The sequence below is a fragment of the Geotrypetes seraphini genome, chromosome 9 (assembly GCF_902459505.1).
Source record: "Geotrypetes seraphini chromosome 9, aGeoSer1.1, whole genome shotgun sequence".
In the NCBI taxonomy this organism is placed as follows: domain Eukaryota; kingdom Metazoa; phylum Chordata; class Amphibia; order Gymnophiona; family Dermophiidae; genus Geotrypetes; species Geotrypetes seraphini.
Window position 1 is genome coordinate 146,177,949 of NC_047092.1, and position 14,797 is coordinate 146,192,745.

General features: G+C 42.5%; 1 protein-coding gene across 8 annotated transcripts in view; it reads right to left on the reverse strand.

The window, feature by feature from the left end:
- DOCK10 (dedicator of cytokinesis 10) overlaps window positions 1-14,797 on the reverse strand; it is a 432,092-nt gene that overhangs the window by 121,015 nt on the left and 296,280 nt on the right. For 7 of the 8 annotated variants that reach the window (XM_033958682.1, XM_033958685.1, XM_033958680.1 and 4 more), the window contains 5 exons: window positions 12,651-12,743; window positions 11,129-11,252; window positions 8,404-8,525; window positions 3,435-3,521; window positions 896-988 (listed from right to left, as the gene is read on the reverse strand). In XM_033958682.1, coding sequence (XP_033814573.1) covers window positions 896-988; window positions 3,435-3,521; window positions 8,404-8,525; window positions 11,129-11,252; window positions 12,651-12,743 — 519 coding nt within the window. The remainder of the gene's footprint in view (window positions 1-895; window positions 989-3,434; window positions 3,522-8,403; window positions 8,526-11,128; window positions 11,253-12,650; window positions 12,744-14,797) is intronic. The other variant, XM_033958678.1, reaches the window with a different exon arrangement.

Below are 14,797 nucleotides of genomic sequence, written 5' to 3' on the forward strand. Positions count from 1 at the left end.
AGCATCTAAGGGATCCAAGCTGACAAGATGACCACTGGATACATTAAGGTATGATCTCCCAAACTCCCTCACTGCTCACTAACCTCTTCCCACTCCCCAAAAATCTGAATAAAAGAGTACAACAGCAGCACCTGGTATGGGAAAGCCTAGTAGAGCATCACACTGGTGTCTAAAGTAACCTAGTGGATGGGCTAGTGAACCATAGAGAGGAGAAACCAGACCCATAAGTCATTATAACCACTACATTTATGGTAGTGATATTCGAGGGCAGTAGCCTGACGGTGGCCACTGAATATCAATGGAAAGGAGTGGCAAAGGCATTTACCTAGATAATGGCTGCAGTTATTTGGAAACTGTCAAACTCAAATTCAAATTATAATTCAAGGATATGTTCAAAATATTCTACTATACATTCAAACAATTGCATAAACTCCTGCATGTTCCTCTAATTTAATGGGCTATCAGAGGTGAGATTCTCAAGGCGATATCAATGAGAATACAATTTCATTAAAAGCTCTTCATTAGTCCGTATTCTTTATATGTGTATATTATTTCCATAATTAAGTAGTATCATTATTCTTGCATTTCAATTTTTCATTATTTCACGTTTTCAATTATTCAATTTAAGTATTCCAGTACTTAAAAGTATCACTTATCTTCAGTAGCATTGCGAAGGAGTAAAGATTAGTGATATAAGGAATTCTATGAGCGTTAGAGCTAATACCGCCACGGCCGGCACTAAAAACTGTGCTACGGTTTTGTAAAAGAGGGGGGGGGGGGTTTCAATAAATAAATTTAGAGTGTGGACATGTAATTGCTGTTATTTGGATACATGCCTTGAATATTGGACCTATGATGATTGCGTTAAAATATGAATACACAAAAATGATGTTACCTTGCAAGCAGTGATAAAATCTGATGAAGGAGGCTGAAGCAAATCCTTTTCTCTTTTCTCACACTGTTGGAAAAATCTGTTCAGATACGGATCCTAAAACAGTACACACAAAGATGTCCATGTTCAAGGGTTTTTCTATATATCTTCTGAAAGACCTCCTACCCTGTCCACTCACCAGTTATAGAATGCTAAGTTATGGAATGCTATAGTTATGCTATGTTATGGAATACTATAGAATACTAAGGATGTATGCTCAACTTGGGCACTGGGAATTACACCTAGTTTCAGAAGACATAGGTCCTGGTGCCAATTCATCGTTATTCTGTAATGGGTGTTCATCTATGAGTGCCTATTATATGAGGGGGCCGCTGAAAACTTCTCAGTGCAACAAAGTTGGGGCCGTCTCCCTCAAAGACTATATACTTAGTCCAGTGATTTTCCACTTTTCTCATTCCGTCAGAAAAATATAGAATGAAAAAGTGGAGAATCACTGGACTAAGTGTATAGCCCTCGATGGAGGCTGCCCCAACTTTGTTGGCTGGGCTCAGAACTTTTCTGCGGCCCCGCGCATAGCAGAGTAGCATTGAGCACTGATTTTTTTGGGGGGTGCCAATTTTTGAGCGCCATTTATTGAATCTACCCCTATATGTGTACAAGGAGAAAAAAAAAAAGACCTCAGTACATCTATAGTGAGCCCCAAAACTACTAAAGGTCTCACAAGCTGACTTGTACCATCATGCCTCTTAAAAAACAGTCCACAAAAAAAGAAAGCGCGACAGTGAAAGGAAGGACTGGTTTGTGGAGGTCAATGAGAAAAAAGGCAGTAGCGATCTGCACAGTATAATCACTGCCACATGCCTTTAATAACTTGAGGGTTGAGGTGAAAACATATTGAACAAATGCTTCACCAGTGCTTTAGTTAGCATAAACTCCTCTTTAGTTGGTTGGAGGAGTTTGAACATTGGCTTGCATTATGGATGTGTTTGTTAAGACCTGAATACAACTGTGACTAGTATAGCCACTTAACAAGAAACTTGGAATTGTTATGTTAAGGTGAGAGTGGGCAGAGCTGGACCTGTAGGAGGATGTGGACCCAAGGCTAAGAGTATAGGAGGATATCTATATAAAATGCCTAAAAAATCAGCACTGAAAAAAGCGCTATTCTATAAGCCATGCTTAACTTTAGGCATGGTTTATAGAACAGCACTTTTGTCGTGAACTGTGTTTAACTTTAGGCATGGCCATTTGCACCAATGAAAATGTGATGCAAATGTTTGCACCTAAACTTAGGTGCATTGATCCTTATTCTATAATTATATGCATAACTTAAAAAGAACACCTCAGTCTGTCCATGACCTGCCCATTTCCACACTTCCTTTTTTGATTTGCATGTAAAATTCTAATTGATTCCAATTAATGATAATTACTACTTGTTAAAATGCCAATTATTGGGTTTAATTAGCTTGTTATTCAATTAAATTGCACATGCAAATCAGGTATGCACCCAAATTTGCCTGCACAATTATTAATGCCTTTTTATAGAATTAGGGGGATAGCGTGCTTTCATTCTTCACTCCTTTACACAGAAATAAATCAGTACAATTGTGATGATCCTCAACAGATTCCCATGCAAATGTCATAGTTGTGCATGTAAAATATGGAAGTAAATAAAAAGTGAGGTAAAAAAGACCCTCCAAAAGTTATCAGTGGTGTTTATTTCTTCAGTACCGTGAGATATAAGTATGAAGACTTTACATGGCCATTTTGGCTTCTCTAAACCTTTGTGGTCTTTTCCAAAGTGGTTCATCAGTTTAGAAAGACGTTTGTGTACTTGAGGCTTCTAATTCTTTTTTACCTAAGAACATATGAATTGCCATACCATCAAGCCCAGTATCCTGTTTCCAACAGTGGCCAACTCAGGTCCCAAGTACCTAGCAAGATCCCAAGTAGTAAAACAGATTTTATGTTGCTTATCCTAGGAATATGCAGTGGATCTTCCCAGGACCATCTCAATAATGGCCTATGTACTTCACTTTTAGGAAATTATCCAAACTTTTTGTAAACCCTGCTAAGCTAACTTTGTTTGCCTCTTTGCACTGGACTTGAAGTATTTCCCTCTCTTTTTTTTGCTTTGCATGTGAAGTATAATCATAATATTATAAAACTATCCTCCCCCACTTTACAAAGCCATGCTAGTGGCTGCCACATGGCAAACTCCCTGAAGCCCTTAAACTCCCTGAAGCCCTTAAACTGTCCCAAAGCATGTCCCTATGAGCTTTGGGACAGTTACCACAGTGGTCCATACTATCGGGCTTTGTAAAAGAGGGGTTAAATGTGAATTTCAGAAAGCAAATTTTGTAAAAAGCAAAGTGGTCATAATAAAAAGGGGACATTTATTCAAAATGGTGAAATATAAGATATTCTTTATTCTGGAGGAAAAAAAAAAAGGCAATTCTGTTGATATTTTAGGAAAATTAATAGTATGATTGCCTTACAATTCTATCCAAAAGAGCAGGTCTAAAAAGTCACAGAGACTTACCTGAGTATATACTGTTGATACAACAGTTGTAGATACTTTGAACAGTGGCTTTCCACCATCGACCCATTTAAAGTCACTTTCATTTTGCTGCAACAAACGCATGTATGACATTATTTTCACATGACTAGAAATGGCAATAAAATGAGAATATGAATAATTCATGTTGTTGTATCATTTACCTACTTAAGTGGGCACTTATGCATTTAAATGACCTCTACTAAAATACTATCCAGCATAAAATTGCATTCCTTGTTTGCATGTCAGGCACTTTCACTTTGGGCATGTACTATATATGGGCAGAGTATGGGTGGATCTGAAGAAGAAGCTAATCATAAAATGCATTGTTAGTCCAATAAAAAGTTTCCAAGTTTGTTTAAAATTTGTTATACCGCCTTATCAACAGTTTCAAGGTAGTTATACAATAAAATAAGGTGGGGGGCCGACGACAAATTATAACAATTAAAACAGTGGACAAATAAGACAAAAGGACATACTGAAACGAATAGAAAGAAGGGAGAACTACAATATAAATAAAGGAAAGAAAGAGATATAGGCAAATACAAAAGGTAAGAGTAACACGAAGTGGGCTGAAAGTAAGTTTATAAAATCCTTAAAAGGACAATCAACTTAAGTGGGCTGAAAGTAAGTTTATAAAATCCTTAAAAGGACAATCAACTTAAGTGGGCTGAAAGTAAGTTTACAAAATCCTTAAAAGGACAATCAACTTAAGTGGGCTGAAAGTAAGTTTATAAAATCTTTAAAAGGACAATCAACTTAAGTGGGCTGAAAGTAAGTTTACAAAATCCTTAAAAGGACAATCAAACTTGGAATGCGTCTTTAAAAAGGAATGTTTTAAGAAAAGATTTGAATTTCTCCATGGATGTTGTCTCTCTTAAATGGTTAGGCATTGAATTCCAAAGGGAGGGAGCAACAACCGAAAAGATGGAATTTTTCCTTGTATTGATGTGTCTGAGTGATGGGACTACTAATAGATTTTGATCTGAGGATTGGAGGGTACGTGATGAGGAGTATGGGATCAAAAGTTTGTTAATAAATTCCGGCTGTCCTTTTTTTCTTGTTTTAAATGTTATAAGTGATATGGTAAGTGATAGGGAGCCAATGGGCTTTAATTAAGAGGGGAGTGACATGGTCAAATTTCTTGGCCTTAAATATGATCTTAACCGCAGTATTTTGGATTATCTGTAGACGTCTAATCTCTTTTTTTTGTAATTCCATGGTACAATGAGTTAAAATGATCCAGGCAAGAGATAACCAAAGAATGAATAAGAATATTTAAAGCAGAATTATCAAGGAGTTTAGCGCATGCTCAAGGCCCGGCACAGGAAGCAGATTTTCGGGCACAGGACATGCTGGTGCCGGTGCCGATGCGGAGGCTACACTGGAAGTAAGAAGAGGGTTCGGGTGGGTTGGGGAAATCTCAGGTTGCGGCGGGGGGGGGGGGGTGCCCGATGGCGGCGGGGGGGGTTCCAGATCGCGGGGGGAAGGTGCCGGTTCGCAGGGCGGGGGGGGGGGGCGCTCTTACAGTGAGGCATGCTCCGTTTACGAGGCACCAAGTTTACGAATGTTTTGCTCGTCTTGCAAAACACTCGCAAACCGGTGCACTCGTAAACCGAGGTACCACTGTATTACTGTATTTAGTTCCTTTATGTTTATGTTTTATTTCTATGTTACCTTAAAATAGACATATTTTGGCTGTATTAAACTAGGCACCCAGTTATAAAATTGCCCTCTATCCACAAGTTCTATGAACTTACACATACATTTTGATGTTCATAAGAGAAGTTATTAGGGTGGGCTACTATTAAGTCAGGTTACAGATTGAACTCAATCATGAAATTGCTGATCTGCTATTAATGATCTGCAACCTGTCACTAAAGTCATCTGTAGTGCCTTAAGATTGGAGGGTGACCAATGTTATGCAGATTTTTTAAAAGGGTTCCAGGAGAAATCCAGGAAATTACAGACCAGTATGCCTGACTTCAGTGCTGGTCAAAATAGTGGAAGCAATTATAAAAAATAAAATTGTGACACAAGTAAATGGGACAGAGTCAGCATGGGTTCAGCCAAGGGAGGTCTTGCCTCACCGATTTGCTTGACTTCTTTTAAGGTGTGAATAAACATGTGGATAAAGGTGAGCTGGTTGATGTAGTGTATCTAGATTTTCAGAAAGCTTCCTCATAGTTCCTCATGAGAGGCTCCTGAGAATATTAAAGAGTCATGGGATAGGAGGCAATGTTCAGTTGTGCTTTAGGAATTGATTATTGGACAGAAAACAGAGAGTAGGGTTAAATGGCTATTTTTCTCAATGGAGGGGGGTAAATAGTGGAGTGCCGCAGGGATCTGTATTGGGACTGGTAATATTTAACGTATTTATAAATGATCTGGAAATTGGAACAATGAGTGAGGTGATTAAATTTGCAGATGACACTTAAAATTGTTCAAAGTTGTTAAAAAACATGAAGACTATGAAAAATTGCAGGCAGACCTTAGGAAATTGGAAGACTGGGCACTGAAATGGCAGATGAGATTTTATGTGGACAAACACAAAATGATGCACATTGGGAAGAATAACCCAAATCTTAGTTACCAGATGCTAGGGCCTATTTTGGGGGTCAGCGCCCAAGAAAAATATCTGGGTATCTTCCACTCAATGTGTGGTGTGGCTAAAAAGAAGCAAACAAGATTCTAGGAATTATTAGAAAAGGGATAGTAAACAGGACTAAGAATGTTTTAATGCCTCTGTATCGCTCCATGGTGCAACCTCACCTTGAGTATTGCATTCAGTTCTGGTCTCCTTATCTCAAAAAAGATAGAGCGGCACTAGAAAAGGTTCAATGAAGAGCAACCAAGATGATAAAGGTTGGAACTCCTCTTGTATGAGGACAAACTAAAGCGGTTAGGGCTCTTCAGCTTGGAAAAAAAGACTACTGAGGGGAGATATGATTGAAGTCTACAAAATCCCGAGAGGTGTAGAATGGGTACAAGTGGATCAATTTTTTATTCCATCAAAAATTACAGACACTAGGGGACACTCAGAGTTACAGGGAGATACTTTTAAAACCAACAGGAGGCAATATTATTTCACTCAGAGAATAGTTAAGCTCCAGAATTCATTGTCAGAGGATGTGGTAAGAAGGCTTTTGTTCAGGGGGGTCTGGATTGGCGGATCTTTTCTCTAAGGAGGATATTGACCTGCGAGAGTGAGGCTCTTAATTAGTGGAATCAGGATCAGAGGCCCTGGAAGTCATGGTTGAGAACATATTTAAATATTTATTGATTCATACACTTATTTTTAGTATTTGGGAAGAAGCTGGTAACATTTGTTTTGAGAGCATCAGGCCACGGTTTGGCAGCCCAATACTCCAGGGTAGTAATTTAACCATTATTTTAGGGCTTTAACGTGTGATTGATTCTATAAAGTCCATCTAAAGTAAGGCACCAATATCATACCTACTTAACTGAACAATAGGCTTAATCTGTGTTGATATTGGCACTCAACACCTTACAGTCTGCTTTAATTGAACTTAATTGAAAGTTAGGTGTCTAGTAGAGAATGACACGGTGGCGGTTTACCCGCGGCCACCGCATTTTAGCCGTGGGTCACCTGCCGAAAACGGGGAAGAAAACTAGCAGTCGCTGCGGTGACGGGGACAAGGCCATTCACCGCCCGCGGGGCGGTGAATGGTCTTGTCCCCCGCAGTGAGGCATGAAGGATTGCGCGGTCCCCGCAGCTCACACCCGCCCGCCCAATCGATTCCAGTGTCCAGCTAGCTCTCTCCCCTCTCCTCACCCCAGTCCGCAGATCCTCCTCCTCGGCGACCCGCACGCTACCAGAGAGCTGCTCAGCCTCGATCTTCTGCTCTGACGCAACCGGAAACAGGAAGTTGCAGCAGAGCAGAAGATCGAACACTGAGCAGCCGCGCGTGTGCGGCTCCCTGGGAAAGTGCGCAGGTTGCCGAAAAAGAAAACCCACAAACCAAGGTGAGGAGAAGGGAGAGAGCCGGCCAAACACCAGGATCGACCGGGCAGGCAGGTAGTGGCCACAGGGACCGTGCGATCGCTAGTGTTCCCGGCTCAAATTGGAAGGAGGGAGTGAAAGGAAAAAGGCTTATATGGATGCAGCGGGGACGGTGACGGGGCGGTGAATGGGATGGCAGTGGCGGTGACGGGGCGGTGAAAGGGATGGCGGTGACGGTGACGGGGCGGTGAAGGGATCGGCGGTGACGGGGCGGTGCAGAGGATGGTGGGCCGGTGACGGGGACAGATTTTTTCCCCGTGTCATTCTCTAGTGTCTAGCTCAAAAAACTAAATTCTATAAACAGTAGGCGCCTAGCCCAATGCGCCTACACTAAAAGTGGGCATGGTTAAAGGGTGGATCATGGGTGAGTTTTTGAGTTAGGTGCCTCTTTATGAATTAGGCACCATTAGGCTCTGATATCAGTGTCTAACTTTAGGCGAAGACAACCCTAGCATAAATATGGTGCGCCTAAATGTTAGGATGCTGAGCACTGCCTAAGCATGCTTAGGTGACGTCAAGCATGATTCTACAATGGGTGCCTAAGTTTTATAGAACCGGTGCCAATATCAGTGCCAAACTTTAGGCGAGCTTTATAGAATCAGGGCCTCAGTGTTCATTGCGAATTGCTGCTCTACATGCATTTGCATGATTTGCATCTCATTAATATGTAATCCACGGTGACTTAAAAATCACTGCGTTAGGGCAAGACAACTTATGTTCGTGCCATTTAAGCTTCATTAAGGGTCAAATAGCATGACTTATTGCCCTAATGCAGCTTGATAACTTGTCCTCTGAATGGGGAAAGGATGCATACTGACCAGAGCACACATAAATTTCCATGTGGAAGCATTCTGCAAAGTATTGTTATCATTGCATTTGCTTTATTTTTGTTTAAAAAATATCTATATATATATATTTATTATCTGATACCTTTCCACTCACAGCATCTTGAAGACTTAAGTACCTTGGAGGCATGTTGGTTGCTACAGGAATGTTATAGTCTTGAGATGCAAACTGACCATTTTTCATTAGGGGAAGCCAAGCATAGCCAACTGTACAACAAAAAAATACAGTAAAGATTATTGATCATTGCTGTATTTTGGGGAAGGCAAAGTAAATATTGGGATGTACATTTGTTATCATGCACTGCGTTTGCTAACATTCCTTAAAAGGCTTAGTGCAAGCTCAAACAGTTTAACACAAGTTAATGTATGAATGAATACATATAAGAGGAACCAGTGGTGTACCAAGGGAAGGGGGGGTGGTCCGCCCCGGGTGCAAGCCATGAGGGGGATGTTCCCGGCCTTGGAGTCATGGTCCAGAACTTCCCTTCTCACGGCCCGGTCCAAAGGATCTGGGTAGTCCCCGTGGCCCAGCATGTTCCCAGCCTTCTTGCCTGTCCGGTCCGATGGCCCTTTTCCTTCCGTGAAGCTGAAAAAACTGCCGGCCTCGGCAGTGAGTCAGCTACGTTGCCTGCGGCTCCCCTTCCTGCTTTCCACATTTGCCAATGACGCAACTTCCTGTTTCCACCTGGGTGGATTGCGGCAGACACAGACACGGAAAGCAGGAAGGGGAGCAGCAGGCGACGTAGCTGAATCACTGCTGAGGCCGGCAGTGTTTTCAGCTTCACGGAAGATAAAGGGCCATCGGACAGGAGAGAAGGCTGAGAACATGCTGGGCCTTGGGGACTACCCAGAGCCTTGGCACCGGGCCATGAGAAGGGAAGTTCCTGGACCATGACTCCCAGGCTGGGAACACCTCCCTCATGGCTTGCACCTGGGGGAACATTACTAAAAATATTTTTTTTTACACTGGGGGGGGTTGTGTCAAAAATGATGGCAGGGGTATCAAAAAACAATGGGCCCCGGGTGTCACATACCCTAAGTACATCTCTGAGAGGACCCATGGAAAATTTGCAGTTACTGCAGCTTAATGTGGGACTTTACCATGCAGGAGCTGCAAAATTAACATGGCACCTTCAGGGCCATTTCCAGTGTTTTCTATTGTAAATGCACATTAATTCATGGTACCTGCTCCCGGATAATTTGGATGCACTTAGGGCCATATTCTATATATGGTGCCCTTAAAATTGGTGCTGACTAGAGTGGTGCTTAGCACAATTCTATAAAAGGTATGTGTACCTTATAGAATTGCGCTAAGCGCCAGTGCACATAACTTTTAGGCACACCCATTTAGGCCAAGGAAAACCAGACGTTAAAACCTGTGTCTAACTTGTGCATACATCGGGCACATTCTATAACAGTGCACATAAATTCTAGAAATGTCTATGATCTTCCCATGCCCCTCTACAGATTCGCGCACTAGAACTGGCACACGGCACTTTACAGAACACGCCTACCAAGTTGGGTGGATAACTTTTAATTACTGCCACGTACAAGTGTTCAATGCCAATCAGTACCGATTAGGCTTGTTAAACACTTAAGTTTTGCGCATAAATCGGCTGTGCTTACCAATTTGCACACACAATAAAAGGTGCCATATACAGAACTGGGGGGTTAGTGTCTCCTGAATAGGAAGTTATCCTACGTTAATTCCATGTTAACCAATTAGTGTGTGGTAAGTGCAGTGTTTTAACTGACAAATGCCTTTCATGACCACTATCCACCCATGCTGCACCAATGAAATAAAAAAAAACATGATTTACTACATGGTAGAGGCTAAATTATTGCAAAGCCCCTTAACATGGCTTTGAGCTAGCTATGATCACATAGCAAATTGATCCGAATATAAACCAAAATAACATTTTTGCCCCCTTTTATAGGGGAAAAATGTTAACTCAAATATAAACTGATGGTTTTTATTCAAGTACTGGGACAGAAGTGATCCCTCCCTTTCCCAAAGTATCCTGTCTGCCTGCTTTGCAACCAGGCAGGCAGTCTGCCTCTCCCCCCACCCGGTCCCAGTCCCGCTGCAATTCCAGTCCTTACTGCCCTGGTATGGAAGTCAAAGCTGAAGCAACTAATCTCTCCCTCCCTTCCCCTCAGTGACCTTTGTGCCGGCTTTGCAAACAAGCAACAAACCTGCCCACCTGCCCCCTCCCCTCCCAATCCTCCTGCAGGCCTACCTTACAACCCTGGTTGTCCAGCGGTGAACTGGGGTAGGAGTGATCCTTTTACACTCCTGCCTGTGCATTCTGCTTAGTAGAAAATAGCTGCCACAAGTTCCCGTGACAACTTCGCAAGATTATCAAACCATTTTCTACTATGGATACTGCACAGACTAGAGCATAAAAGGATCGCTCCTGCTTCGGCTCACCTTGGACCACCAGTGTAGAACTGCAGGAGGACTAGGAGGTGAGGGGGCGGGCAGGCGAGTGGGTTGCTTGCAGAGCCAGCGGGGGAGGGAGGTAACAGTCACTTTGTCTTTGGCTTCCAGCACCATTGGACCACCAGGGCCCACGGAAGGTCTGGGAAGGGAAAGGTTGAATCGGACGAATATAAACAGAGACCCCCCTATTTTGGGGTCATTTACTTGGTCCAAAACTCTTGGATTATAGTCAAGTATATATGGTAGTTACTGGAACCAATGAGTCTTAGAAGAATGTTGCAACAGAAATCAAAGGCATGAAGATTCCTCCCAGATGACATTCGTACTATACAACTAGTACAGGAATAAAGAAATCTACTGCATGTACCTGGTGTTTCCAGTGCTTCTTTCTTTTTGGAACTAGCTTTTGCATTTATGTCACAGGTGACGTGATAAAATGAAAACAGAATGTGGTGTTTCTCGTGGAGTTGGGCGGGAAGCTCAATTTTTACCTGCAATGTAAAATATCAGAGCTGCACTTAGTCACCAGTAAGTAGATCAGGGAAACACTAGAAACTCTATGGGCCAGAAATATTATTAAGCATTTTTCCCATGGACACAAAGGCCCAGATTCTTTAACTGCGTGCCTATGAGCGTACCTACATTGTAGGTGCCGTTCTGTGCAGTTGTCAACTGCTAGGTAGCGCTTATAGAATCGCACCGAGTGGTGCCTAAGCAAACTTAGGTGTTGCTAGACGTTCTAGTAGGGTTACCTTATGGCTCCAGAAAAGGGATTTATAGAATCATGCCTAGCGGTGCCTAACTTGAGTTGGGCAGCAGTAGGCTTCAAAAGTTTAGGCACTGGTATATTAGGCCAGGGTTTTCTTGGCCTAAAATACTGAAACCTAACTCAATCCACGACCAAACCTTGCCCCTAACCACACCTACATTTCAGGTAGGCACAAGTAGGAACCATGGTGTAGACGCCTACATCGTGCCTACATCTACCTGAAAATTATTTTTTTAAATTGATTTTTAATTGGTTTTTAATGCTGCTGTTCGATTAACAGCACCAACCGAGCCAATTAAAAAAATTAAGTTAGGTGCTAGACCAGCCAAGCACACCGATCTAGATGCCTAACCGTAGGCATCTTTTATAGAATCAAAGTCTAAGAGCTTACGCGGTATCTGTGCACTAACCAGTTAGCAACCAGTAATATAGCTGCACTAAATGGTTAGTGCAAGAGTACCCATTCTCTGTCCATGACAAGCCCCCCTCAAAAAAATTATGAAAAAATTATTTTGTTTGCAATTAGTGTATGTCCATTTTGAAACTACTGCAGATTGTCTGAGCATGTTAGCGCTTCATGTTAGCGGCCCCTTAGAGATTTCAAGTCATATGTGAATATTCAGCAGCACTGCCTAAAGGATGGGATCACAAAGCCGTTCTCGCGTTTTTAGCGCCGGCCGTGGCAGCGACAGCTCGGACGCTCACAGGAATTCTATAAGCATCGGAGCTGTTACCCCGGCAGCCGGCGCTAAAAACACTAGCGCGGCTTTGTAAAGGAGGGGGTAAATATACTGTACATATAATCTGAAAACATCTAAGTCAGAAGGTTCACATTTTTTGGGCTCTCCTAGAGTTGAATATTGACCGAGGTGTTTTCAAATTGTTTTCAAAGACAGCACACCCTGTTGGGTTTCAGTAGAATGTCGAAATGCTTTTCAAATTCATACTACTTTGAAAAATGCTTCCTCCTTTAATTCTATTAAAACCAGAAAAAGCTGGACTCTTGAAACCCACCTTTGGATAGTGTGGTAGACTTTATGAAATTCTACAAAATCATTCTGAATATAGTGTTGTACAATTATTTAAGACGATATTGAAACTATTGGGGCAGTGAACTGACCTCATCGTAGAAATCAGGACTTTGAGAATGATGCAGCACCAGTGTTTGGGCTGTTGTTGTAAAGAGTGGTCCACCAGGCTTCCCATAAATACACTGTTAATAAAAGAACCATTTTAGTAACATCCTTTAGATTTGTAGAACATATACTATATAGTTATGTTCATGTTTTAGGACTTAATTTTTATTATTATGTATTTGATATTTATTGGCATTTCCTTGCACACATGATAAGACCTTTCGGAGTATAGCAGTGGCGTAACAAAGGGGGGGGGGGTTGGTCCGCCCCGGATGCAGCCTTAGGGGGGTGCACAGCCGGTCAGGTCCAGAAAATTCCTGGGCTGCAACGGCGACGGCACTCAGCGGCATCGGCGCCCTCTCCCCCCCCCCGGCAATAGCACTCAGCGGCATCAGCGCCCCCTCCCCACCTCTGCGACAGCACTCAGCCGCTGAGTGCCGTTACAGTCCAGGAATTTTCTGGACCTGGCCGGCTGTGCACCCCCCTAAGGCTGCACCTGGGGCAGTTTTCCCCCCCCCCCACTTGGTACGCCACTGGAGTATAGTTATCAGCATGGGCTACCATTATGGGGAGAAATTATCAATGTGGACCACCATTAAGATGTGTTATTTTACCACAGGTCTCATTTTATGCAGTTAGGCCTTATTAATAAATACCACATCTTACAAATAGCCCACATTGATACACCTCCCTCCCCAAGATATGTTACTTAACTGTTAACACTAGTTAATAATTAGCCCACAGATTCAGTATAGGTTGCCCTAATTTGGGCACCCAAATTTGAGCATAGAGGCTCTGATTCTTTAAAGTCTGCCTATAGTTAGGCGCTGATGTCGGCGCCTACTTTAATTGAGCAATGTGCTGATATTGGTACTCAACACCTGACACTTGGACTTAATTGAAAAATAGTCACCTAAGTCAAAAAACTCGATTTTATAAAAAGTAGATGCCTAGCCCAAAGTGCTTACATTATAAGTGGGCATGGTTAGGGGGGGACGGATCATGGGCATGCTTTTGAGTTATGCGCCTGATATCAGTGCCTAAACTCTGGCATAGATTGGGGATACTTAAATGTTAAGATGCCGAGCACCGCTTAAGCACGCTTACGTGACACTGAGTGTTATTCTATAATGGGCACCTAAGTTTTATAGAATCGTTGTTGCTATTGGCTCCTAGCTTTAGGTGGACTTTATAGAATCAGGGCCAGATAGCAGATCCAGTGTAAACTAATTAATCAATTATGCACTAACAATCAATCATTGGAGTTAACAAGCACTTAACTGGCAACAATTCGAAGTTTATTTATTTTTGTGTTTACATTCAGTTACTCAAGCATTTTTTTCTCTATCTGTCCTGGTGGACTCATTATCTAATGTACCTGGGACAATGGGGGGATTAAGGGCTCCTTTTAAGAAGGCGCGGAGCGGTTTAATGCGCATAATAGCGAGCGCTAAACTGCCCGCCGCGCTAGCTGCTACCGCCTCCTCTTGAATAGGCGGTAGTTTTCCGGCTAGCGCAGGGGTTAGCGTGTGATGAAAAGTCACATGCATTACAGCCGTTACCGCGGCTTCGTAAAAGGAGCCCTAAGTGACTTCCCAGGGTCACAAGGAGTAGTGTGGGATATGAACCCACGACCTCAGGGTTCTGAGGCTGTAGCTCTGACCACTCCCTATGCCCCAGTCTATATCGTGTGCCAAAATTTCAGAGCGCACAACTCAAAAGGGGGTGTGGCCATGGGGGGCAGGGGGTTCATGGGAGGGTCTGGATCAGTCTACCATCCTATTCGTTAATCAAACCCTGATGAGTGAGGTTGATTTTTGCTGTGGAGTTTTCCTTTTTATCTCACTTTCTTTCTTCATTTTTTGCTTTAGGGTCTGGATCATTCTCAGAAATTAAGCATAGTGTTACAGAATACCTGTATTTGAACATTTGGGAGTGAACGTTTATACATGGACTTGAGCTCAAAGTTAGGCATGAGAAGCATGCTAGTATTTTGTGAAGGACACATTACAAAATACTATCTTAGTGTGAATCATAACAGTGTCTAACTTTGGGCACTATTTACTGAATCCAGCCCTAGGTCTCACTGAATAAAATGGGACTTATCAACTTGGGCTGTTACGATTTAGAA